We start from the raw sequence: 24099 nt of genomic DNA, 5'->3' as shown, positions 1-24099 counted from the left end.
TTTTTAATGTGAAACATAAATGTGTAGGTTTGATGTATGAGTGCTATTTAGCAGATAAAACAAGTGATGCTGTAATCTGGTTTTGCACATTGTTTTAATATCTCACAAAACTGGTCAAGAAATCTTCAAATTCTCCTCTGAGAGTCTGAAAAATGGAAACTGAGGTCCCGCGTGTAATGACAAGTTTGTCCACCAGGGAGTGCTATGAGAACAACGGCCTGTATCACGCTCTGCAGCTGGAGAACATCTTCAACATCAACTCGTTCCTAAACAGGACTGTGGTGAGTGTCGGCGTTTCACAGTTTGTGGTTCTGTGATGGGGCAGAGTGGCTGTGGTCGCAATGATCTGTGTCTGCTTCACAACAGTACAACAGAGATCTGGCCAAAGTGTTGGAAGGAGTCCAGGTGGACCTGAGGGACATCATGCTGCTGGACCAGGCCGGCAGAGACAACCTCATGAACTTCGCGAACTCAGGAGTTGGAGAAATCGACTATCCGGCTTACCTGGCTGAGGTGAGCTATGTGTTAAAAACTATATTAGAAATACTGTCTAGTTAACTTAGTCTGTCTTTCCTTCTGTCTCACTGTCAGGTGAAAATCAGCATTTTTATAACTGTCAACATATTTATGGCTAAATTTAATTGCATCTTTGCTACTTATTGATAAAGTTAGAAGGGTAAAACAGAAGCTTAGCGCTGTTAATAATAAATGTATTTGACCACCCCCTATTGAAAACAACAGCTGTGGTAGTTTGCAAATGATGTTAAACAATACCCTTAGAGAGGCAACTGTTGCTGACCATGAATCCAGGAAGGGTTGTAAGGCCAAAATGTTTCTCAAAATTTGAGTTTGAGTCCTGCAAAAATAAATGAGACTAGCTGGCAATCTGTAAGTGAATATCCTGAGAATGACCAAATTTAAACAATGAGAGCTCAAACTCTGCATGCCTCAGTTAGTATCTTAAAGCTGCAGTATGTAACTTTTGTGAAAAAAAAGAAAAAAATATGTAAATATTTATTTGCTGAGACTGTCAAAATGTTATGACAGTACGGTCTGAGACAGATTATCTGTGAAAAAAATCAAGCTCCTCTGCCTTCGCCCAGTGCTAACTAGAAACAACCAATCAGAGCCAGGAGGAGGGTCTTAGCGTTGTCAATCAAGCCCGTCTGCACGCAGCTCCTCCATCCTCATTGCCTTTTCCTGTTGCAAATGCTAATGCTAGTTAGCATGGCCGCCGATGACGGTGGATAAACAGTTTTTCTGTAACAGTGAGTTATTTCTCCACCATTTGCATGTAGAATTTAGCAGCATGTTCACAATGATTGACAGCACTAAGCCCCTCCTTCTGGCTCTGATTGGTTGTTTTTGGTCAGGAGCAGTGAATTTCTTCAGGCAATACCATCACAGGGAGGAGGTGGAGGAGGTTGATATTTTCTCAGATTATGTGTCTCATATTACATGATGACATAGTGACAGTTTTACCAAATATGTAAAAAAAAAAAAAAGCATACTTTTTATGAAAGTCACATAGTGTAGCTTTATTTAGATTGAGCTAAATAAAAATGATTTTATAAAGTATCATCAATTATCTTTTTTATTTAGATAGAAAAGATAATTGATGCCAAACTCTAACCACTTGGGCAGCAACAGTTAGACAAATAAAGACTCATTTGTTCCTCTTGATGATCACAAAGATTTGGATTTTTGTTGAAGTCATTAATGAAAGGATGAAACTGTTTTCAGGTGAATAAGGGAGTCACTATTGTGGATCTGCTGTCTTTCTGCTCTGATCTGGAGGATCAAGCCGACCAGCTGGTGAGTCTTAACTTCACAGCTGGTAACCCTTACACCAGCAACAACATGCCTTTCATTATACAACAGACTAATCTCTGTAGATCCGTAGAAACATGAAGGGAGAAACAATTACTCAATTAATTTTTGAATGACCCTAAATGATTTGTTCGATCGTGTTTTTAAAGCCCCGTGGAGCTTTGGAGAACGCTCTGAAGGGACACGCCAGCAGCATCAGAAGCATCCACAGGGAGCAGGTGGTGCCCATGGAGCAAGCCATGGTAAGGTTGTTGCTAGGTAACCAAAGAGGGATTGAGTTAGTTGATACCACCAGCCTTGCTTAGCTTGCTGTGAGAGGTTGAGCAGCTAAAGCCTTTTCTCTGCCTCCATCCTCCACAATGCTGTGCTTTTCTGGCTCGGAGTTCAGTGAATATTCTAAATATTGAATATTCTGTCAGATGTATTATCTATTTATATTGATCACTGATATTATTACTGATTTATTATCCACAAGTACGTCCAACACATTGCAGTCACTTTACATTGCAAACCCCTTTAAGTTTCTTCTAACTTCTCCTTCCCTCCCTCTCTGTTCCCGTGGTAACAGAAATATGTCCGAGCGCGGGTAAGCTGCTGCATGGTGCTTTCTGTCTGTGCTTGCTGTAACATCGTGGTTCATGTGTTCCTGTGACCGTAGCAACATGTTTATAATCGTGTTGTTGCCCCTCTATTTGTATGCAGTGTCCATGCCTGATTAAGTTATATATTGCACCAGGGATGCACTGATCCACTTTTATCGCATCCGATACCGATACCGATATCGGAGGTTCAGTATCGGCCGATACCAATTCAGTACAGAAAAATGGTGCTGAATTGACTTAAAATGTTTCCTATTTTAAAAAGCACACATAAATATACTTAATTACTAATTTATTTGATAACTCTGCATAGGAACAGCACACTTAAATACACCAACAGCTTCACAAGCCTGGTCAAACATGTAAAAACAACTTTCATTTGTTCAGTCAGTTTTAAAAAAATGTAGAACAGCCAACATAAAATAAATGATAAAGAAATTGAAACTGACAAAAACAACAGATTGACTACCTTAGTCAAACATGGAAAAAGTAAACTGCAACAAACATTTTTTCAAATGGTTCAGAAAGTGCAATTAGGAATTCTAAATGTAATGTAAAATACACAATAATAATTTTTCACTATCAAGACCTATACCAAACTGTTTGTTTTTGTGTCTTGTTGTGCAGAGCACCCTGAGCCAGGGCATCAAGCTGCTGCAGAAGATGTCCAACGACCTGCCTGTGAGTAAAACTGTCCAAATAAAACCATTTTCAGCTGGAAATCAGTTGATTTTGTTCATATGAACTGATTCTTCTCTGTGTCTCAGATGAAAGTCACAAACATCCTGAGCGCCATTGATGCAGCAGAATATCTCATCGCTCAAAATGCCTCGCATGTGGTGAAACAGGTACAAACCCAAGCAAAACTTTGGAAACAGAAACCTGCTTAGCCAAGCTTATCAAGGTGTACAACCTGATTTTTCATTTGTGCCATTTCTTCTATTTAATTTTTATATACTTTAAGCTCCATTTTTTCCTGTTTTTTTTATATATGTAATTTACGAGCTGTGAATATTCTTATCTTTTATAACTTGTTTAGCAACCTACTCTTTCTTTACTCAGCGACATGCAGCAAACTTTACACTCTTTATCCCGTTACACACACACAGTTTATGTGGGCCTGTCACAATAACTTATTTTGCTGGACGATAAATTGTACCAGTAATTATTACAGTATAATGTTAATATTGTTATTTTGGGATGGTCGAAAATAAGTTTGTCCTCTCAAAGACCAATAAACTTTGAAAAGAAGGCCAAACACTGGAACTGGAAAATATTTCAAATATTCAAAATTAAGACATGACAACCAAAAACAATATATAAAACAGACATAAAAACTTCTTACTGCAATGGAAACAAAATAAATGTTTTAGTGTCTGTAAACAAAATTGCTCTTCAAAAGATATTCATCAGAAATGAAATGATTGAGCTCATTTTAATTTATCATTTTTACAATTTATTTATTGCTTATTGCTCATCAGTTTCCCCTCAAACTCATTTCTTTTCTTTTCTGCATTAAACATATTCTAGATTTTACATCATATGTGACAAAACAAATTGAACAGAAACAGAGCTGCAGCAGCTTCTTTTCTTGGTTTTCTGTAGTATGCGTGAGGAGCAGTGACTCAACTTCTAACTTTTAACTGACAAAAAGGGTGAAAAGTAGCAAAACCTCTTAAAACTCTTTAAAAATCACATTGGTTTTGTTCAATCACGTCAACTTTCTGAACTATGGAGCAACATGAGCATCAAAATGCATGACTTGTTCCCACTTATGGATCGGTTTCCTGAGAATCTGGATCAGTGAGTGATGAGCAGGAGGAGAGATTCCATCAGACAGAAAAGAGACGGAGAATTTTACACAATGAAGACGAAATGTTCAATTCACATGTACTTACCCTTATTAGTGTTTATTTTTCAATGTACAGAAATACAAGTTTGTAGCATTTTATTAATACACTCCGTTAGAAAAAAAAAATTTTTCTCCTAAAACCTTTTTGGATCAGAAATATTAACAGATATGAAATGATAATGTCACAAAAATGTCATAAATTTATTCAGGAGATCAGATTTCTCTGAATGGCATTAGAATAAAAACCTGACCTGATTGAGAAAAATAGATGTCATTTTTGGATTCAGCGGTGCAAAATAGTCCTAATTCAGTTGAAAAAACATAGAAAACTTCCAAAAAAATGTTTTTGTAACCTTATTAAAACCTAATTTTAATGGTAGATTGCTAATAAATAATAGCTGTCTAAAGCTGAAACCTCCATCTGATCACGATGTGCTCTCCTCTCTGCAGGAGACGAAGGCCTTCGTTCACAGCCTGGTCGGATACTTCAAGCAGTACACTGACTGGGTTAAAAACTCTGTGAGTGTTTTTCTACTCTTTTCTCTGGTTTATTTTCACTTTTCAGTTGATTGAGTCAAGACAGGAAAGCAGCACAAAGGCCCACTGTTAACACTAAGCCGGCCTTACTATACAGACAGTGTGCCAGTCTTAATGGACTTCCTGGAGTTGGTTCACTTGAACAAGATGTTCTGGTGTTGGCAAATAACAGCCAGTCCATTGACTTCCATCTGTTGATCTAAGTTGGTTTCAGCAGCAACAGAGCTCCGTACTCCCTCATCCCCCTACCAAACACTCTGGGACTAAACTGTGCTCGTATTGTGTGTCCTTGTCCCCTGCAGCTATCTGCAGAGGTAGCCCAGTGTAAACCCGTCAGCAACATGGTGGACAGCATGGAGATAGTGGGTTGCAGCTTCATCATTGACTCAGTGGTAAGAGCTCACTGTGGGTGTTTCTGTGTGTTCGCAGGAAGTCAGGCTGCCAGCTGTAGAGATATCAATGGCTCGTTTAGAGCAGAGTGTGTTTTGGGAGCAGGCTGTGTCAGGACAGGAAGCTCACACTGGGCCTAGACTGTCCTCTGTTTTCACTCTGGCCTGTTTTAGCTTTATGTTTGCAGCACTTATTAACTTTAACATCATGCATCATCAAAAGTTTTATTCATGAATAAAATACTAAAAGGATCCATTTTTTCCAGTTTATGAATGATGCATTTGTTTGTTGTTTATACACAGGCACATCTTTAAGAGTTTATCAATCTACCTCTGTCACTTATTCTTGTCTGCGTGCATTTTAGTTTCTCACATATAGATAACCTGAGGCGGTTTAGTTAGATAGTCATTAAAAGTCTGGAAAAATTTGTCATTTGGTCTCAGTGATCATTTTTGATGACACAAAAATAATTGAAGAAAAACGTATGAATGAATTCACGCTTTATTGCACATTTAAAAAAAAAAAATCCTTTTAACAGAATCACCAGGGTTACGATCAATGGCACTGCCAAGCAATTTCTGTATCACAAATCTAACAAACGTTTTTTAAATTCAATTTTAACAGTTTGTTTTAAGCATGAGCTAAACATGTTGCTTTGTAGCTGTTTTGTAAGCTAGCTTTGTAGCTAGTGTCTTACTAGCTTCATCAAGTAAACCAATAAGACACTAGCTTCAGTAAACCAATAAGACACTAGCTTCAGTAAACCAGTAAGACACTAGTTTAGTGTGCCTCATTGTATAGTGCCGTTTACAGTGAGGCACAAAATGATCTAAGCAAGTTCAGTTTAACGTCTTCAGAACATTTACTTGTATTTTCTGTATTTAAAGCTCTGTCAGCCATTCCATCCAGTCTCTCCATTTATTTAACTGGTGGATTTGTTTCCCAGAACACGTTTTGGATGGGTTTAGGAGCCTGCTGCATCCTGCTGATTCCCAGCATCGTCTTTTCCGTCAAACTGGCCAAATACTACAGACGGATGGACACAGAGGACGTCTTCGAAGAGTGAGTCCAAGAAAAGATTTTTGTTTTTTGCGCCTTCACCCGTAGAGGAAAAATATTTTCATTCCTGCTTTCAGAGATTCTGGGTGTTTTCTGGCTGACCTCAAATCCAAACTAACCCGACATATTTTCTGTCTCCCTCCGTTGTTCTTTTTCTTTTTCTTCTTCTTCTTGGACTGCTGATTCTCCTCTTGTTCAATCCTGGTGTTTCCTCCAGATACTCTTATCCGTGGCTTGTCACTCTTTAATGTCGCTCAGCTTTTCAATGCCTTTTGCCTTTCATCCTCACCGTTTGGATATTTTGGACCTTTCATACTTTTCCAACCGTTTTCCCTCAGGATCAGCTCACTTTCTTTAGCTTCAGGAAGGTGTTCCCTCTCTCCTTCACCTTCCCTTCATCACGTGTTGATGGAGGGGAGGTGTTGCTGAAACAGGTAATGGTGGCGAACAGGTGTGTGATGTCAGTGGAAAGGTATGAGCAGTGCTGTGCATCAAACTTCGCTTGTCTGCTTGCGGTGGAGGGAATTCCATCTGCAAATCAGAAAGAGTTCAATAAAATACGTCTTTTTTATTTATTTATAAAGACTTCCCCGTGTGTGTGTGTGTGGGTGTGTGTGTTTAGCGCTCCCTATAATGAAACACTGACTTGGTTCCCTCGGGCCTCTGCTCCACCAAGTGAATGGTGACCTGCAGGATGTGACTTCCCTGTTAGAGGTATTTATGACCGGCGAAAACCCTTCGTCTGACCATCACTAACTCCACTGACCGCCCATCAAACCGTCCTCCTCGGTTCAGCTTCGTCCTGCTGCCCAGATCCATCTTTCATCATCATCTTCACCATATTTCTTCTTCTTGCCCTGTTGAACTTTTTTTTTCTTAAAATTTTAAGTAAAAGTGGAAGGGAAACAAAGTCTCCGTCTGATTCTGTCGTAGAAATTAGTCATGAGTCTCAACTTTTACTGAGCAAAGTTGTAAATTAGCCGTTTTGTAATGATAATACTCAATGTTTCTTTCACTTTTCACATGGACCACTTTGATAAGTTTCCCACCTTTTTTTTCTTTTTTGGCCACCATGAGTCAAAGCAAATGCTTTATGTGCTTCTCTTTATTGTTTTACAAAACTCTGCAGAAACTTTTAATTGGAATAAATCACAGAATGAGTCTGAAACCGATCAGTCTCCAAACTCTAAATCAGTCTCAGGATTAATTCTTCATCACAGACAAAACAAAGGAGCACATTTGCCTTTATTCCCCAATGATTATATATTTTCATCATACAGAAAAGAGCAAAGTCAAGAAGCGTTTATATTGAGCTGAATAAAGAATTGCAGAAGTGAGGAAATGTTTGTTTATTCTGATTAGAGAACATATTAAAGAGCTTATCACTCTTTCAAAGCTCCAAAGAAATTGAATTTAATGCATAGTTTTGGGTACTAACTAGAGAAGGGAGTTGACTTTTCCAGCATTTGGAAAAGTGAAAATAGTCAAAGCTGAGGATTTCTTATGTGCTTCACCTGGTTTGACTTTGTTTCTGTCCTTCCTCCACAGTGGACAGGAGAACTGGAACTGATCAGTCCGGTAAAGGTGAGCGCTCACTTCTTAAACTCTCCTCTCCTAAACACTGATGTACAACATCACAATAGGGCCACTGCAGATAGAAAAAAGGAGTATATTAACATACTCCACCAAGAACCTCTAAAATATGGGGTATAATCTCAATAATGTTCTGGGGAAAAAAACAAGGAAATACCTGAATTTCCACAGTGGAAAATGACTTACTTTTAAAAATCAGAAAATTTCCAAAATTTTACATTTTAGTTTTTTCTAAAAAATAAATAAATAAAATTCATAATTTCAGGTTTTTCAAGCAAATTTTCCGCTTTCCAAACTCAGAAATTTCCCATTTCTTCTAAAAGCTATCTGAATTTGAATGTCAAATTTTGAGTCTTTTCTAGCAAAGTTAGATTTTTTTTTCAAACTCAGAAATAAAAAATAAAAAAATTCTGAAAAATTTCTGAGCTTTAATCTCAAAATTTTGAATTTTCTAGCAAATTTTCAAACTCAGTTTTTTTTTTCTAGGGAATTTCTGAGCCAAATGTTTTGGCAAAGATGTACTCCTCATTTTGTTGTCCATCTACAACGCCCCCAATATTCCTTCAAAGTGACAGCCGTCTAACCCGTGGCTCCTTTCCATCCTTTTCCCAGGTTCTCTGGGATTTTTCCAGCTTTTAGATCACCTGAAGCTTCAGTGGAACAAAAAAAGGGAATAAAAACCAACAATCAGGAAGAGTGTGGTGGGGCGTCCCACCCCCAGCGCTCCTCCAGCTCTTCGTAACAGACCTCTGAAGGCCGTCGTCTGCAAACTCATGAAATCCTCTCTCGGTCGCTCCAGCAACCTTCTAGCTTCTCATGCTGTGGAAATCTCAGCTCCTGCATCAGAACAGAGAATTAAGCTGCACCTACATCAGTTTTACCACGACCACCGAAGTCACCATTTTATACACTTTCAAAACTTTTGAAAGTTTTATATATTCTTTTGTTAATCTTTGTTTTATATACTGTTAGTCATGTTTTGTTGTAGATTTATGTTTTCTTTTCTCTCTGTGGATATTTGTACCATAGCTTAAATTATTTGGGATGATTGATTGCGTACATGTTTAGGGGGAAGTGTAAAACAGCACAGTCAGGGCGATATGTTTTGCTACATAATTGAACACATTAATGGATAACTAACAAAATAAAAGTATATCTTTTGAAGATATACTCCTTCAAAAAATAGAAAATGAACTTAATAATGGCTTAATGGGAACTATTTCTGATCACCAGAGCTTTACTTTATCTTCTAATCATCATGAATGTCTGCAGAAAACTCTGGCCCATCCATCCATCCATCCATCCATCCATCCATCCATCCATCCATCCATCCATCCATCCATCCATCCGGACAAAAAGCCTAAAATGTCAAACACCTGCTTTGCTAGTAAAAGGTATATTTTAGTTTGTAGGATAACATTTTAATTGAGATTATATCTTTCATTTGAGATTATACCAAGTATATCTTTGGATGGATCAAATATTCATTGAAGTTTGTATAACATTTATGGACATATTTTCTTTTCACAAACAACCAGGAAACAAAGGGGATTCCCAAAATGTTGAACTATGCCTTTAAATACTGTACAAGTTAAGTGGCAGCTCCAGTTTATCTCATAATAAGTGAGAAAAGCTGCAGTTGTTAACATCTGCTGCTTTTTAGCATGATGTTACGTAAGTACTTTTGGATGGCTAACGCGCAAAGGCAGCGTAGCCCACGGTAGTCCATTACAGCAAGCCCTGTTGCTATGACAACAGAGGTCTAAGGACCAAAGAGAAATTTTGGGAGTTTCTTCAGAAGGAGCAAATCTGTGAATAAAAACTTGAGTCCAACTTGAGTCTTTTGTGTTTCTTCCTTTTGACTTTTTAATGTGTAGACCAGAAATTGTTACAACTGTTCTCAAGGTCAGATAAGTTTAGAGTTTTTTAACTCTTAAGAAACTATAAAATTCACACCACAAAGAGTGTTGTGTAAAATTGACTTTTTAAAAAATCTTTACATCATGTTCTAAATTTTATTCCCTCATCAAAAACATACCTGGAGTTTTGCTTTGATTCTTTGATCTATGTTTGAGAAATTCTTTTATCTCCATGGCAACCACTGAACTGTGCAAAACACCTGGGTGGACCTAGCATCTCCTCAGAGCTGCAGTTTCTGTGCTTCTGCCTCCCACAGCAGCCCTCTCGCATGACTCCCCCACTCAGCTCCTTCAGACTAGCCAGCAGCGATTAGCAACACCTGGTGGAACTGCAGATCCTCTGAGCTCATTATAGGAGCTACTTCTCAGTGAAACGCTGGTAAAAATGTTGTTAAAGGGTTAATAGAGGAAACATGTTGTGATGACTTCCTGAAGGCGGAGTCTGAGAAAGAGCAGGGGTTTTTAAAGAGACAGAGACCCAATTTCAAGGCGTTAAAGTATGAAGTAAAATTTCTTTTAAGTCATATTTGACATATGTAGCATTTTTATTACAACTGAAGGTAGCATGATTGTAATATAAAATGGCACTTTGTGGATGGAAAACACATAATACTCTCCCTTTAAAAGATAAGGTGGTCACATTGTGGTTGCTACTGGGGTCTGTGTAGACGTAGGACAACAAAGCTGCAGTCAACTTAATAGTTTTACTTAGAATGATAGTAAAAAAGTTCATTTCAGATGAAAAAGTGATTTCTAAGTGAACTGAACCAATAAAAGTAAGTTGTCATCACCAACCCAAATGAATTAAGTGAGCTGAATGTAAATAAGCCCCCCAACTTCAACTGAGAGCAAATATCTTTTCAGAGTGTAACCACATGTAAAGGGGCCAGCATAGGTGGTCAGGATCTGCATCTTCAAAGACTAATTACCAACCCGTCCCTGGAAGCCAAATTAAACAAGTCGCCTCCCAGAGCCAGAAACTTTGTGGTCAGACTCGTGTCTGGTGACGCAAAAATCCCCAGATGGGAATTCTGCCGGAGACCCGCGTTGGACTTTTCTATGACTCTCTGAGAGAATCACTGCTGCACAAATCGAAAGAGAGTTTAAAGTTGAACAAATATGAGATCAAACTAAAGCTGGTGGTCTCCACAGCCCAGAGGCATATTTACCTTATTAGCAGCTTTACACTGACGCTTTGTCAAAATGAAGTCAACTTTTAATTGTAAGAACATGATTAAACATGATCAAAACTAACCATACATGTCATCAGCCACACATCAGCTGTCGACTGAATCCATAATGCAGTTTTAATTTATGATTTCAGTTACGAACAGAATAAAATGTTATTCAAACCAAATGAGGAAAATCGTCTCCACAGTCCTTGTTTCTCGTGAATTAGCCGGAAGGACGAGTTCTGTTTTACCAACCACAAGCAGATCTCATTACAGCTAGGCTTAGAAAAATCTATGGATTACTTTAATGGAACGTGTCTGACAAAATGAATCAGGCTAAAGCAACATGGTGTGCCCTGAGCTAAAGAAGCTCAAAAACATTTAAGAAACACCATTTTAAAGGTTTTCGTATTCCAATAAAATACAGATACAGCCATTATTCACAAGTACTAAAACAGAACAGAGTTGTACCTCCAGAGAGGCAGCCGTCCTGCAAAAATGATGCTAAGAGTGCACCGTTTTGATTGATCATATAACTGCGGTATTTGACATTTTTAAAATAAATTCCCTTAATAGAAACACGGCAGTTTCAGAAAAACTCTTCTTTGTCGTTAAAAAGCTTTCCCACTAGGATGTTTTTTTCTTTTTTTTTAATCGTAACACAACTGGTTTATCTCGCAAAACTGCAAAGGAAATACTTTTTTGCATCATGTGATCAACAACCAGATGTTTCCACTGGCGCAAACCATGAAGAAGAAGAAGACAGGAAGTAGTTGAAGGATAATGTTTTTTACTGATCTCACGTCAGTGTGATTTTAATTGACTTTCTTATTTAATGGAAACACAGTAATTACGAAATTGTATTTTTGTTTTTCGACATTAGCGGAATATTGTCAAAATCTTGAAGACATTTGTCACAGAAACGCATTTATTGATGCGTTTCCAGGAAGTAACAAAAGAACCCAACAACATATAAAGCACTGCAAAGCCCCACTTGCCTCTGTTACACAGAAAAAATGAGACTATAGGCAAGAACTGGTGAGAGTATTAAGTATTTGCCGACAAACATCTGGATAAATTTCATGATTCTTTGGGGTCTTCAATGCGTTTTTTTTCTTCTGTAGCTTTTAAACCAATCATTTCAGAACTAAAACATCAAACATGGCGGTGGTAGTGTGGTGATGTGGGGTTGTTTCATTGCTTCAGCACCTGGATGACTTGAAATAACTGATAAAACAAGAACTTCTGCCCTCTATGAAGGAGATGTAAAAGTCGCGTTGTCCCCAAGGTTTCACAACCAGCCCTTGCTTTTTCACGCAAAAATAAAAATAAAATCATTGGAATGCTCTCTTTTGTAGATGCTCAAGTTAATCTGGTCTCATATTAAAATTATTTGATGATCTTAAAGATCCTGAGCCTGACAAAGGAAAAAAAATGAACGGAAGAAATCTGTAAGGAGGCAAATATTCTTTCAAGATTTTAGTTCCATTTTCCTGCTGCTCTCCTTCTCATCAATGGTCAATGGTCCTCCTGTTCCCCAACATCTGGCCTCATGTGTGAGCCTCTCTTATGCCTCTTGCTTTTCATCGGCTTCTCCTGTTTCTCCTGTGGTTTCTGCGCCCTCTTCCCCTTCCAGCCGTCTCGTCGATCATTTTTAAAATAGCTTAGCAAGTGGAGGAGGAGTTTACGTCTGAATCGTGAATAAAACCATCTGTCAAGCTTGAAAAGTTTGCATTTGCGTGCCTTAGGAGCGAACGGAGCCGTGCCCCGCAGCAGCCAAGAGCCATGAGGACTGGGATGAAAGTCGCGATGTTGCCGCTGCTTTTGGCGGCAGCTGTTTGCGGATCCAACCCCCATAGCAACGACAGCAGCAACGACAGCAAGCAGCCGCAGCAGCAGTCCAGCGTCTGGGACCACACCATCAGATTCACCACCAAGACAAAGGACTCATGCACCATGGGGGTGTCCGGAGCGGGAAACTTCACCCGTCTGCGTGTCTCCTGCAGATCCCCGAGCCAGGCTACGGGGCGCTCCTACTACTGCGACTTCCAGGGCCAACCGAACCAATGTGGAGCCTACAACAAGAACCCTCGGCACTACTTCGTCCAGATGACGTGGGAGCTGAGGAAGCTGAAGAACGCCTGCCAGGGGGCCAAAATCTACCGCCCTCATATGTGCAGGAAGTACTCTGATGAGGCTCAGATGACCTTCATGACCTCCTGGCCCAAGACTTCAGCTCCAAAGTCTGCAAAGCCCGGTCAGGAGCAACGCAAACCAGCGGCGCCAGCAGTGCAGAACAAACCCACCGGCACCCATCAGCCCACAAAGCCGCAGCCTCAGCCAGCTAAACCTCTGCCAGGCAGAGGCTCCCAGGGCAAGAGAAGCACCCCCAAGCCGGCAAAGACCGCTCCCCGTCCCACCGAGGAGCCGGCGTCTAGGGCATCCCGCCTCGCCACGGAGTACTGCTGGAAGAGCTTCCATGGCCTCTGCAGCTATGTCATCGGCTGGTTCCAAAACTGAGATGCAACTCAGTTGTTTTTTTATCATAACAGGTGGGTGAAGGAAAAGTTGAGGCGAAGGGGAAGGCAGAAGTAAAGTTTAACCAGTGGTGGATAAACTGCTCAGCTCTAGTGTTTGAGTAAAAATATGGGTAGTCATGGTCAAATCTTACTAAACTAGTTGTTGATTACAAAAGTTTACTCTAGTTATTTTCTGAGCGCTTATCCAGAGCCTTGTACAACCGCTCTGTTCCAAAAAACTTACATTATTTGTAAAATCTTAGCATAAAAATTCAGCTTTTTTCTTTAAAATAAAAAACACTCTAACTCTAAAAAAGAATTTGAAAAGGAGAATTCTTGTCTAACCACAATTGAGATTGTATTTTTTTGTATTTATTGACAAAATTTGTGTGGTTAAGTCATTTTAACCACACAAACATTTCACCATGGATATTTCCATGGTGGCGCTCTGGAAATATCCATAAATTTCATGATTCTTTGGGGTTTTTTATGCATTTTTTCTTTTGTAGCTTTTAAACCAATCATTTCAGAACTAAAACATCAAACATGGTGGTGGTAGTGTGGCACCATATTTCCATGGTGGCGCTGTTTTCTCCAAAGCGGGAGCTCAGCTCGCGAAATTTAAAGAGGATGACGTAATTCTAAATCCCAGGTGTGAGCGGCGACGCTGATTGGTTCTTCTTGTAAGGAGCATAGCGAGTGGCCAATTGCATTTCACTAAATAAGAACAACAATACCACACTACAAAGCTACGCTGAGCCAAGAGGAACGAGTAAACGACAAGCTTTCTCAAAATGTAGTGGAGTTGAAAGTCATAAGTTTGCCAAAAACTTATACTCAAGTAAATTAAAGATATTCTAAATGTGCTTAACTACAGTACTCAAGTGTACTTTGATATTGTCCACCACTGAGTTTAACACCAGACTGCTCTTTTTGTTTAACTTTTACTAGAACAAAATTTAATTTTAAGTACCTTCTTTGCCCTTTTTTCAGATTGGAATTACTAACCTGACAACACAGACTCCGGTCTTTGAACTCTCTTCACAAAATCATCTGAAAATGAGTCATCAATAGATGATAATAATATGGAAAGAAACACAATGAGCCAAAGAAAGAAGCTCGCCTTGGTGTATTTGTGTTGTATTTTTGTTGCTAACGTTATCCCAGATGTCATGTAAATTCTGAGCAAAGAATAAATAGAAGAGTGGCGACCTCTCGTCTCCCGTGTGGCTCTGTTGCTCCTGCTGCATGCGCTCATACTCTCAAAGATGTCTTTGTATCCATCGCCGCCGACTGTAACAACATGGCCGCTGCCGGACGGCCGCTGGGCTTGAGGAAGTTGACAGACACAATCAGTCAGTGAAGGTGTCTGAGCAGAGCCAGGCACTCCTCTGTGAGAGCTGATCAATTGAGTCCATAAGAGCCACCTTGCATGAACAGAGGAGACCTGTGTGGAGGCTCCAGAGGTCACACACACACACACACCCCCACACCCACACACACACCTACATCACCCCCCCACACACACACTACACCCCTACACACACACACACACACACGTTTGTGGGGAATTTCCATAGACTTCCATTCATTTCTACAGCCTAAACCTTACTCTAACCCTAACCCTAACCAAAACTAAATTCACACCTTAGTCCTAAATCTGACCCCTGACCCAAAAACAGGCTTCGGTCCCCAAAAGGAGCAGTGGGTCCCCACAACTTAGTATGTGTCAGGAAAATGGTCCCCACAAGGTATTACAAACAAACGCCCACTCACACACACAAACATGCACACGCACCCGTCTACACACAAGTTTGTATTCCTACCCATGTTAGAACTTTTTTCTTAACTTCCATTGATTTTTCCCTAGCCATTACTAGTCTGTTTCTAACCATAATCAAAACTTAATCCACATTATACCTCTAAATCAACATGCCATCAACACGATATGAAGGGATTTGTTTTTGCCTTTCTGTCTATCTTGTGAATGGATGGGGTCTTATAGCAGCTGTTTAGCAGAAATACTTGAACACACTTGCAATGTGAGAAGTATCAACAGGTGATAGTATATAGCTTTTCACAAAGGTGGCAAATTGTTTTTACTGTGACTAATGCAGGTAGAAAGACACCCTTTGTCAACACATATCCTTGTTTTATCTTATCTACAAGTTTACCATAGCAACACACGATAAGGGTCAGAGTCCGCTTTTATTTATGAGGCAGTGAAATTCAGCAAGTCATTCTCACTGCGAGGAGAAATGGCGCAAGCAGGGGTTCAGCAGGATCAGGAAAGGTTCTCCTGTTCCATCTGTTGGGATCTACTGAAGGATCCGGTGACTACATCCTGCGGACACAGCTACTGCATGAGCTGTATTAAAGGCCACTGGGATGTAGAGGACCAGAAGGGAATCCACAGCTGTCCTCAGTGCAGGAAGACTTTCAATCGCAGACCCGACCTCCAGAAAAACACCCTGTTAGCAGAGTTAGTGGAGGACCTGAAGAAGACTGGACTCCGACATGCTCCGGCCGACCACTGTTATGCTGGACCTGGAGATGTGGCCTGTGATGTCTGCACTGGGAGGAAGATGAAAGCTGTCAAGTCCTGTTTATCCTGTTTGGCCTCCTACTGCCTGAGAGACCTCCAACCTCACTATGATGCTCCGCCTTTGAAGAAGCATAAACTGATCCCCCCGACGAAGAGGCTCCAGGAGAACCTCTGCAGTCGTCATGACGAGGTGATGAAGATCTTCTGTCGTACTGATCAGCAGTCCATCTGTTACCTCTGCACTATGGATGAACATAAAGGCCATGAAACAGTGCCAGCTGCAGCAGAAAGGACTGGAAAGCAGAAGGAGCTCCAGGTGAGGCGACAACAAATCCAGCAGAGAATCCAGAACAGAGAGGAAGACATGAAGCTGCTTCAACAGGAAGTGGAGGTCATCAATGTCTCTGCTGATAAAACAGTGGAGGACAGTGAGAAGATCTTCACTGAGCTGATGCGTCTCCTCCAGAAAAGAAGCTCTGAGGTGAAGCAGCGGATCAGATCCCAGCAGGAAACTGAAGTGAATCGAGTCAAAGATGTTCAGGAGAAGCTGGAGCAGGAGATCACTGAGCTGAAGAGGAAAGACGCTGAGCTGGAGCAGCTCTCACACACAGAGGATCACAACCAGTTTCTCCTCAACTACCCCTCACTGCCAGAACTCAGTGAGTCTACACGTTCATCCAGCATCGACATCCGTCCTCTGAGACACTTTGAGGACGTGACAGCAGCTATGTCAGAACTCAGAGAGAAGCTACAGGACGTCCTGAGGGACATGTGGACGAATGTCCCACTGACAGTCCCCCTGGTGGATGTTCTCCTGTCAGAACCAGAACCTAAGACCAGGAATGACTTCTTGAAATATTCAAAAAGAATCACTCTGGACCCAAACACAGCAAACAACTTTCTGTTGTTATCCGAGGGAAACAAGAAAGTGACTCTAGTGGAGGAAGACCAGTTTTATTTTGATCATCCAGACAGATTCACCAACTGCACTCAGATCCTCAGCAGAGAGAGTCTGACTGGGCGCTGTTACTGGGAGGTGGAGTGGAGCGGGACAGAAGTCGATTTAGCAGTTTCATACAAGAGCATCAGCAGGTCGGAAGGTGACTGCGATTTTCGAAACACTGACAAATCTTGGACATTATATTGTCACAAGCAAAATTACATATTTTTTCACAACAGAGTAGAAACTCGAATGTCAGTTCCGGTTTCGTCCAGAGTAGGAGTGTACGTGGATCACAGAGCCGGTGTTCTGTCTTTCTACCGCGTCTCTGGAACCATGACTCTCCTCCACAGAGTCCAGACCTGCTTCACTCAGCCGCTGCATGCTGGAGTTGGGTTTTATAGTTATGGAGACTCTGTTACGTTTATTGAAGTGTAACAGACAGAAGTGATCAGAGCTCCAGCTGGTTACAATGTGTTTATTATTATTATTATTATTATTATTATTATCATAATAATAATGATAATAATAATAATAAAAATACTTTGTTGATCCCCTAATCTCTAGTCTCCATCATTGTTGCTAAGCGCTCACTGTTTGATCATTTCCTCTCTGCTCAGAGATCAGTTGTCTTCAGGGAGCTACTTTGTCTTCTTCTGTTTTGTTGATGTTGGGTTTAGTTTGAGTCAAAGTTAAGTCAGACATTGAGGTTTGTTTCAGTGTGAACAAGAATGAAATTTCAGTTGATGTTTTGTTTCGTTTTATTTTTTATTTTTTTATTAGTTTAAGTACGTATTAAAGTTTGCATGTTGTTTCTTATTGTTTGTTTCCCTATAGCCGACTTAACAGTAATTTTAGCCTTTTTGGTATTATATTCATGTGATGCTGATTTTTGCTTTATTGACTTTAGCCGTTTTTGCTACATTGTGGAGGCTGTCCCTTCAGCAAAGCATTTATTTGTCTCTTCTTGACCATTGATAATGCTGTACGAATAAAATATTTAGTGGTTGTGAAATGTCTAACTAAGAGTTAAGTGAAATTCACAATAACATTTCCTTGTGGGAACAGAGCAGTTCACTGCAGGAGTTCTTACTCAGTAATCAGGCCTGAGTGCAGTGAGTGAAACTCAACATAACTTTCTAGAAAATATGATTTATGACATGATTAAACTAGGGAAGGTGTATGGGAGAATTGGTGGTTACTTTTTCACGCAGGGCCAAGTGGGATCAGATGTATTTTTTCCCCTTAAGTGAAATAGTCATTTGAAAACTGCATTTTATTTATTTATTTATTTAAATTTGGTTAATCACATGAAGCACTGAAGTGTGTCAAAAAAAAAAATCAGAAACTGAGAAAATCTGTTAGGGAGCAAGTCTTTAGATCAAAAATCAAAGTTGTATTTTAAATATGAACTTAAGAAACAAAACAGTATTTGTTATTTCTTACTTTAAGAATTAACATTTTATTATGAAATCTAGAACAAGTAAAGAAAAAGATAACTAAGATGAATTGAAACCAAATTCAAAATGCAATTAAAAACAAAAAGATTATATAGTGAAAATAAATTGATAAAAACAAACACAACTGAAATATGATTCAGCTTAAACAAAATTAAGATTTTAGTTTGTCCTAAAATGTTCTGAAACGCCGATTCGAATGTGTGGGATTTGTTTTTTACTTTATAAATACTAATAACGCACATCGGCTTTTCTGAGAATACATGAGGACTCAGTCACTTTAAATTAATGGCGTCTTTGGGACGCCAGGGGGCGGTGTGAGGCGCTCAAATCATGGCACATGTGGCGTTTTCTAGTTGGCTGCGGCTGCAACTAGATCTTTCTCTATCTACTACGGGCTTTGGTGAAGTTTATTACCCACAAATCCTCGCTGCATTAAAAAGTGGAAATATGGCAATGTTTTTTTTTTCTCTTTATTGAAAATTTAAAGAAAATGATTTAAAAAGGCACACATCAGTAACATAAAAGGTACATTTGGCATGATAAAACTGAGCAGAAAAAAAAACAATAAGTAAAAAAGAGAATAATCACAAACTAACAGTGTGAAAAAGGCAAAACAGAAAGTGTTACAAATGCAAGAGAAATTTTAAAACTTAAATTAAGCTTTTGAGATATTGGTATTAAATCACTGTCATTTATAAAAATAATTTAAAAAAAGGTGGTTCTTTTGGAGTAATAGCTGCATTTCTTTAATTAGCTGAAGCAAAGCAGGAGAAATTGCCTTTAGGGCTGTTAAATTAAATTTTAGCGCATTTTTAATAAAATTATCAGGTGATAAAAAGTTGCCATTTTTTAATTGTGGCAATGTTCACCATGGAAGCTGTGTCTGTTGTGAAACAAATCAGTTTTTCAATTGCAAAGTATTGAAATAATTTCCTTGTTTCCTTCTACTGTACATGTGTGAATAGTATTGAATTTTGCTCCATATTTAACAAGTGATGAATAAAAAAAAACACATTTGAACAACCAAATATATCCTGCAATCATTGGGAAAACAAAAATACCTGTAATGTACATTTAAGAATGTTTGCGTGTTGTAGTATGGCCATTTTAGCACCACAAACGCCTAAACAGCAACAAACAACCTGTGTTTGTTTTCATCTACATGGCAAAATAAGTAATTATATTAAAATCAAAGAACTCTTATACAGTGAATTAATGAAAAATACAATAAATACAGAGAATTTAATTCTTACCATCTCTGTTCTCAAATGATCATAATGATCATGGAAGCAATGTTTTTTTGTTATTATTTCCAACAAAGGATTTTGGCAAAATCAATTTAAAAAGTTCAGGTGAATAAAGCCTTCCTGAGCTGTGGTAGCCTTTATGGCTGAACAGAAACAGGAGGGGGCAGCACTCAAACTAAACCCACCATCAACAAAACAACTGAAGAACAAAGCATAACTCTCTAAAGACAACTGATCTCTGAGCAGAGAGGAAGTGACCAAATAGTGACCACTTAGCAACAATGATGGTGACTAAGAAACACATAATAACCAGTTGGATCTCCAATCACTGACCTCAACATTAAACATTAAACTGTTTATTGTTACAGTCCAATAAACTTAGCAGAGTCTCCAGTATCGTAAAACCCAACTCCAGCATGCAGCGGCTCAGTAAAGCAGGTCTGGACTCTGTGGAGGAGAGTCATGGTTCCAGAGACGCGGTAGAAAGACAGAACGCCGGCTCTGTGATCCACGTACACTCCTACTCTGGACGAAACCGGAACTGATATTAGATTTCCAACTCTGTTGTGCCAACATGTGTACCAGTCTGTGCAACAATATAATGACCAACATTTGTCATTGCTTCGAAACTCACATTCTTGTCCTGACCTGCTGATGCTCTTGTATGAAACTGCTACATCAACTCTTCTCCCCCTCCACTCCACCTCCCAGTAACAGCGCCCAGTCAGACTCTCTCTGCTCAGGACCTGACAATAAGAGAATCTGTCTGGATGATCAAAATGAAACTGCATTTCCTTCGTCAAAGTTCCTTTCTTGTTTCCCTCAGATAATAATATATGTGTGTTTGCTGTGTTTGGGTCCAGAGTGATTCTTTTTGAATATTTCAAGAAGTCATTCCTGGTCTTAGGTTCTGGTTCTGACAGGAGAACATCCACCAGGGGGACTGTCAGTGGGACATTCGTCCACATGTCCCTCAGGACGTCCTGTAGCTTCTCTCTGAGTTCTGACATAGCTGCTGTCACGTCCTCAAAGTGTCTCAGAGGACGGATGTCGATGCTGGATGAACGTGTAGACTCACTGAGTTCTGGCAGTGAGGGGTAGTTGAGGAGAAACTGGTTGTGATCCTGTGTGTGAGAGAGCTGCTCCAGCTCAGCGTCTTTCCTCTTCAGCTCAGTGATCTCCTGCTCCAGCTTCTCCTGAACATCTTTGACTCGATTCACTTCAGTTTCCTGCTGGGATCTGATCTGCTGCTTCACCTCAGAGCTTCTTTTCTGGAGGAGACGCATCAGCTCAGTGAAGATCTTCTCACTGTCCTCCACTGTTTTATCAGCAGAGACATTGATGACCTCCACTTCCTGTTGAAGCAGCTTCATGTCTTCCTCTCTGTTCTGGATTCTCTGCTGGATTTGTTGTCGCCTCACCTGGAGCTCCTTCTGCTTCCCAGTCCTTTCTGCTGCAGCTGGCACTGTTTCATGGCCTTTATGTTCATCCATAGTGCAGAGGTAACAGATGGACTGCTGATCAGTATGACAGAAGATCTTCATCACCTCGTCATGACGACTGCAGAGGTTCGGCTGAAGTTCAGCAGAAGCTTTAACAAGTTTATGTTTTTTAAAAGCATGAGATTCATAGTGAGGTTGGAGGTGATCCTCACAGTATGAGGCCAAGCAAACCAGACAGAACTTGACAGCTTTCATCTTCCTCCCAGTGCAGACATCGCAGGTAACATCTCCAGGTCCAGCATAACAGTGGTCGGTCGGAGCATGTTGGAGTCCAGTCTTCTTCAGGTCCTCCACTAACTCTGCTAACAGGGTGTTTTTCTGGAGGTCAGGTCTGCGTTTGAAAGTCTTCCTGCACTGAGGACAGCTGTGGATTCCCTTCTGGTCCTCTACATCCCAGTGGTCTTTAATGCAGCTCATGCAGTAGCTGTGTCCACAGGATGTAGTCACCGGATCCTTCAGTAGATCCAAACAGATGGAACAGGAGAACTTTTCCCGATACAACTGAACTCCTGTGTGTGCCATTTCTCCTCGCAGTCAGAATAACTTGCTGATTTTCACTTCCTCGAAAGTGAAACTGAACTCTGCTCTAAATATAACATGTTGCTACAGTTAAAGAGGCGACGAGCTGTTAGACCTGCCTCTAAACTCTTAGATCGGAAGGGGAGGGGAAGAAAGAAATGCATTGACAAAGTCCAACAGTAAAAGTTACCACACTGTTGATTCTAGGAAAAACTTTGAAGTGTGTGTGCATGCATGTGGGGGTAGGCATGTGGGGGTAGGCATGTGGGTGTGGGTGTGTGTGTGTGTGTACTATGTATTTGATGCATTATGGGGACCATTTTCCTGATACATACATCAGAAAAATACACATTGTATGGACTCACTGCTGAGAACTGCTGTTTGTCTGTTAGAGTTTGGAGGATGATTGATGACAAGGTATTTGCTAAACTTGCCAAGGAGGTAATACAGGTTTTTGATTCAAGTGTGTTGGAGCAGCAATGCATCCAAAGGTTACAGAACAGCGCTCCTACAGGACTATAGATGTCAGCCTTTGGCTTAAAGGGACAGTGCAGGGTTTGTGGAGTTAAAATTGATATCTTTATTTACATTCTGTGCCATCTCTATCCTTCATTTTTGTCAACATTTGCTGTAAAAATCACAGAGCAGATTTTTCCCAGTGACACACACACAGTTGCAATCAGGCTTGATAAACTGTAACAAAACATGGAGAAAAGGACATAAATAATTAAAGTGTAACTAATCCCCATACACTATAACCCCAAGAGACAATAAGAGGCAAGTGACGAAAAAAAACAAACACTTTTGCCAAGTTGTCCACTTACCAGACCCATATGGAAAACCAAAACTGACTTAATAAAATACAAAATCAGAAATACACCAGATGATCCAATAAATAAACCAATACACTTAAAATGGTAAATGTCATGGACTTATACAAGTCTTCTGGACTTTATCGAGTCCAGATGACTTGAAAGTCATTCACATACGCGTTCACACATACATGTGGCTGCGGATAGTAGCTAGAGCTGCCCTGAGACCCTTCTGACCACCACCAGCAGGAAAGTAGGTGAAGTGTCTTGCCCAAGGACATAACGGCAGAGACGGGACTCGAACTTTCTTCCGAATTTCAGGATGAACTCCATTCACTTTTGCCACCATCGATTAAGCAGCAATTAATTAAAAATAAATAAATAAATAAAACTTTACATTATGTTTTATAATTTAATTGACATTGATTTTAGTAAAATTCTGTAACATTTATATTATGGTCATAATATAAGTTGTTAGAATTAAGAAGGAAAAAAACAACCATCAAGTTAAATTAAATTATAAAACACGAGGAAAGGTTCTGCTTTTTTAAAATTAATTGGTGCATTTTGTGTGTATTGATTTATCCATTGCGCCGTTTCTGTATCTCTGCTTTTATTTTGAATTTTGTCAGCTTCGGTCCTCCGTACACCATCAGGTCTCCAACAGCTTCTGCCCTCAAACTGGACCTACGGGCCTCTGATTACAGGTAAAGCAGAAGTTTTTACACATTAATGAAACTAGACAGGTTTAGGTGTGTTGATTTAGATCCTCTGTAAAACACAGCAAACACGTTTAGCATATTACTGAATTGTGAAACTGTTTTCAGCTGTAGGCAAGCATTCAGCAAATACAGACTGATTCCATAATTTAGAATATGACTGAAAAGTTCCTTTGTCAGCAGTTCCATTACCAATTGAAATTCATTATATAGATTAAATTACGTATGTTTTAACATATTTATATTTCGTAGTATGTTTAACAGAGGTGGGGACTCGAGTCACATGACTTGGACTCGAGTCAGACTCGAGTCGTTAAAACCAGGACTTGAGACTTGACTTGAAAAAATGCTCAAAGACTCGGACTTGACTTTGACTTTCATGCCATTGACTTGGGACTTGACTCGACTTGAAGCTGTTTACTTGAAAAGACTTGATATTTTTTACTCAAAGTCTTAAAATTTAAAACACATTATTTATAAAGTGGCGTCATTAATTAATTTCACTCATTCCGTATCAATATGCGCAGACCGTCACTATGTTTTTCCTCTCTCCTTATGTATGTATGTGTACGTAGCTGCAGCACAACCAATCAAATTAACAGGATTTGGACGTTTAAAAAAACGCGGCAAAGCTACAGAGCTCAGGGAACGAAATACGAAATAACCGCTGGAATATGCTTCCGCGAGTAATTTCTTTTGGCTACGTAGGTTCTGAACTTTCGACTAAAAAACGAACTGCAACTTGTAAAACATGCAAGAAGAGAATATCGGATGGAGATGCCACGACGTCCAACTTTGTCCGGCATTTGAAGCTTCACAAAGATCGGTAGGTGGCACTTTTCTTTTGCTGTAAGATAGTTGACTTTAGCTAACTTCGTGTTAGCA

General features: G+C 39.8%; 4 protein-coding genes across 8 annotated transcripts in view; 3 read left to right on the top strand and 1 right to left on the bottom strand.

Annotated features, from left to right (window-relative positions):
* prom1b (prominin 1 b) overlaps positions 1-9698 on the top strand; it is a 34704-nt gene extending 25006 nt beyond the window's left edge. For 2 of the 5 annotated variants that reach the window (XR_004339451.1, XR_004339450.1), the window contains 13 exons: positions 197-281; positions 367-513; positions 1744-1815; positions 1980-2072; positions 2399-2416; positions 3057-3110; positions 3197-3277; positions 4732-4800; positions 5121-5210; positions 6155-6270; positions 6890-6981; positions 7816-7851; positions 8473-9698. Coding sequence is in view for 1 of the 5 variants with exons in the window: in XM_032564126.1 (XP_032420017.1) it covers positions 197-281; positions 367-513; positions 1744-1815; positions 1980-2072; positions 2399-2416; positions 3057-3110; positions 3197-3277; positions 4732-4800; positions 5121-5210; positions 6155-6270; positions 7816-7837 (847 nt within the window). In the remaining 4 variants the exon portion in view is untranslated. The remainder of the gene's footprint in view (positions 1-196; positions 282-366; positions 514-1743; positions 1816-1979; positions 2073-2398; positions 2417-3056; positions 3111-3196; positions 3278-4731; positions 4801-5120; positions 5211-6154; positions 6271-6889; positions 6982-7815; positions 7852-8472) is intronic. The other 3 variants (XR_004339452.1, XR_004339453.1, XM_032564126.1) reach the window with 2 other exon arrangements.
* Positions 9699-12552: 2854 nt separating this feature from the next.
* fgfbp2b (fibroblast growth factor binding protein 2b) lies at positions 12553-14681 on the top strand. Its single transcript, XM_032562020.1, has 2 exons — positions 12553-13503; positions 14464-14681. The coding sequence occupies exon 1, from the start codon at positions 12737-12739 to the stop codon at positions 13469-13471; it is 735 nt and encodes a 244-aa protein (XP_032417911.1). The 5' UTR covers positions 12553-12736; the 3' UTR covers positions 13472-13503; positions 14464-14681.
* An 891-nt stretch (positions 14682-15572) lies between these two features.
* LOC116719502 (tripartite motif-containing protein 16-like) lies at positions 15573-18190 on the top strand. Its single transcript, XM_032562030.1, has one exon. The coding sequence runs from the start codon at positions 15729-15731 to the stop codon at positions 17391-17393; it is 1665 nt and encodes a 554-aa protein (XP_032417921.1). The 5' UTR covers positions 15573-15728; the 3' UTR covers positions 17394-18190.
* Positions 18191-20012: 1822 nt separating this feature from the next.
* On the bottom strand, positions 20013-21792 carry LOC116719422 (tripartite motif-containing protein 16-like). Its single transcript, XM_032561932.1, has one exon. The coding sequence runs from the start codon at positions 21684-21686 to the stop codon at positions 20025-20027; it is 1662 nt and encodes a 553-aa protein (XP_032417823.1). The 5' UTR covers positions 21687-21792; the 3' UTR covers positions 20013-20024.
* Positions 21793-24099: the final 2307 nt, after the last annotated feature.

The sequence above is a fragment of the Xiphophorus hellerii genome, chromosome 5, assembly GCF_003331165.1.
Source record: "Xiphophorus hellerii strain 12219 chromosome 5, Xiphophorus_hellerii-4.1, whole genome shotgun sequence".
Lineage (NCBI taxonomy): Eukaryota > Metazoa > Chordata > Actinopteri > Cyprinodontiformes > Poeciliidae > Xiphophorus > Xiphophorus hellerii.
Note: the sequence above shows the minus strand (reverse complement) of the source record. Positions and strands in the feature narration are given on the sequence as shown.

Bases quoted from the DNA above. Each gene is read 5' to 3' on its own strand.
- fgfbp2b (XM_032562020.1), top strand. From the start codon at position 12,737: ATGAGGACTGGGATGAAAGTCGCGATGTTGCCGCTGCTTTTGGCGGCA.
- LOC116719502 (XM_032562030.1), top strand. From the start codon at position 15,729: ATGGCGCAAGCAGGGGTTCAGCAGGATCAGGAAAGGTTCTCCTGTTCC.
- LOC116719422 (XM_032561932.1), bottom strand. From the start codon at position 21,686: ATGGCACACACAGGAGTTCAGTTGTATCGGGAAAAGTTCTCCTGTTCC.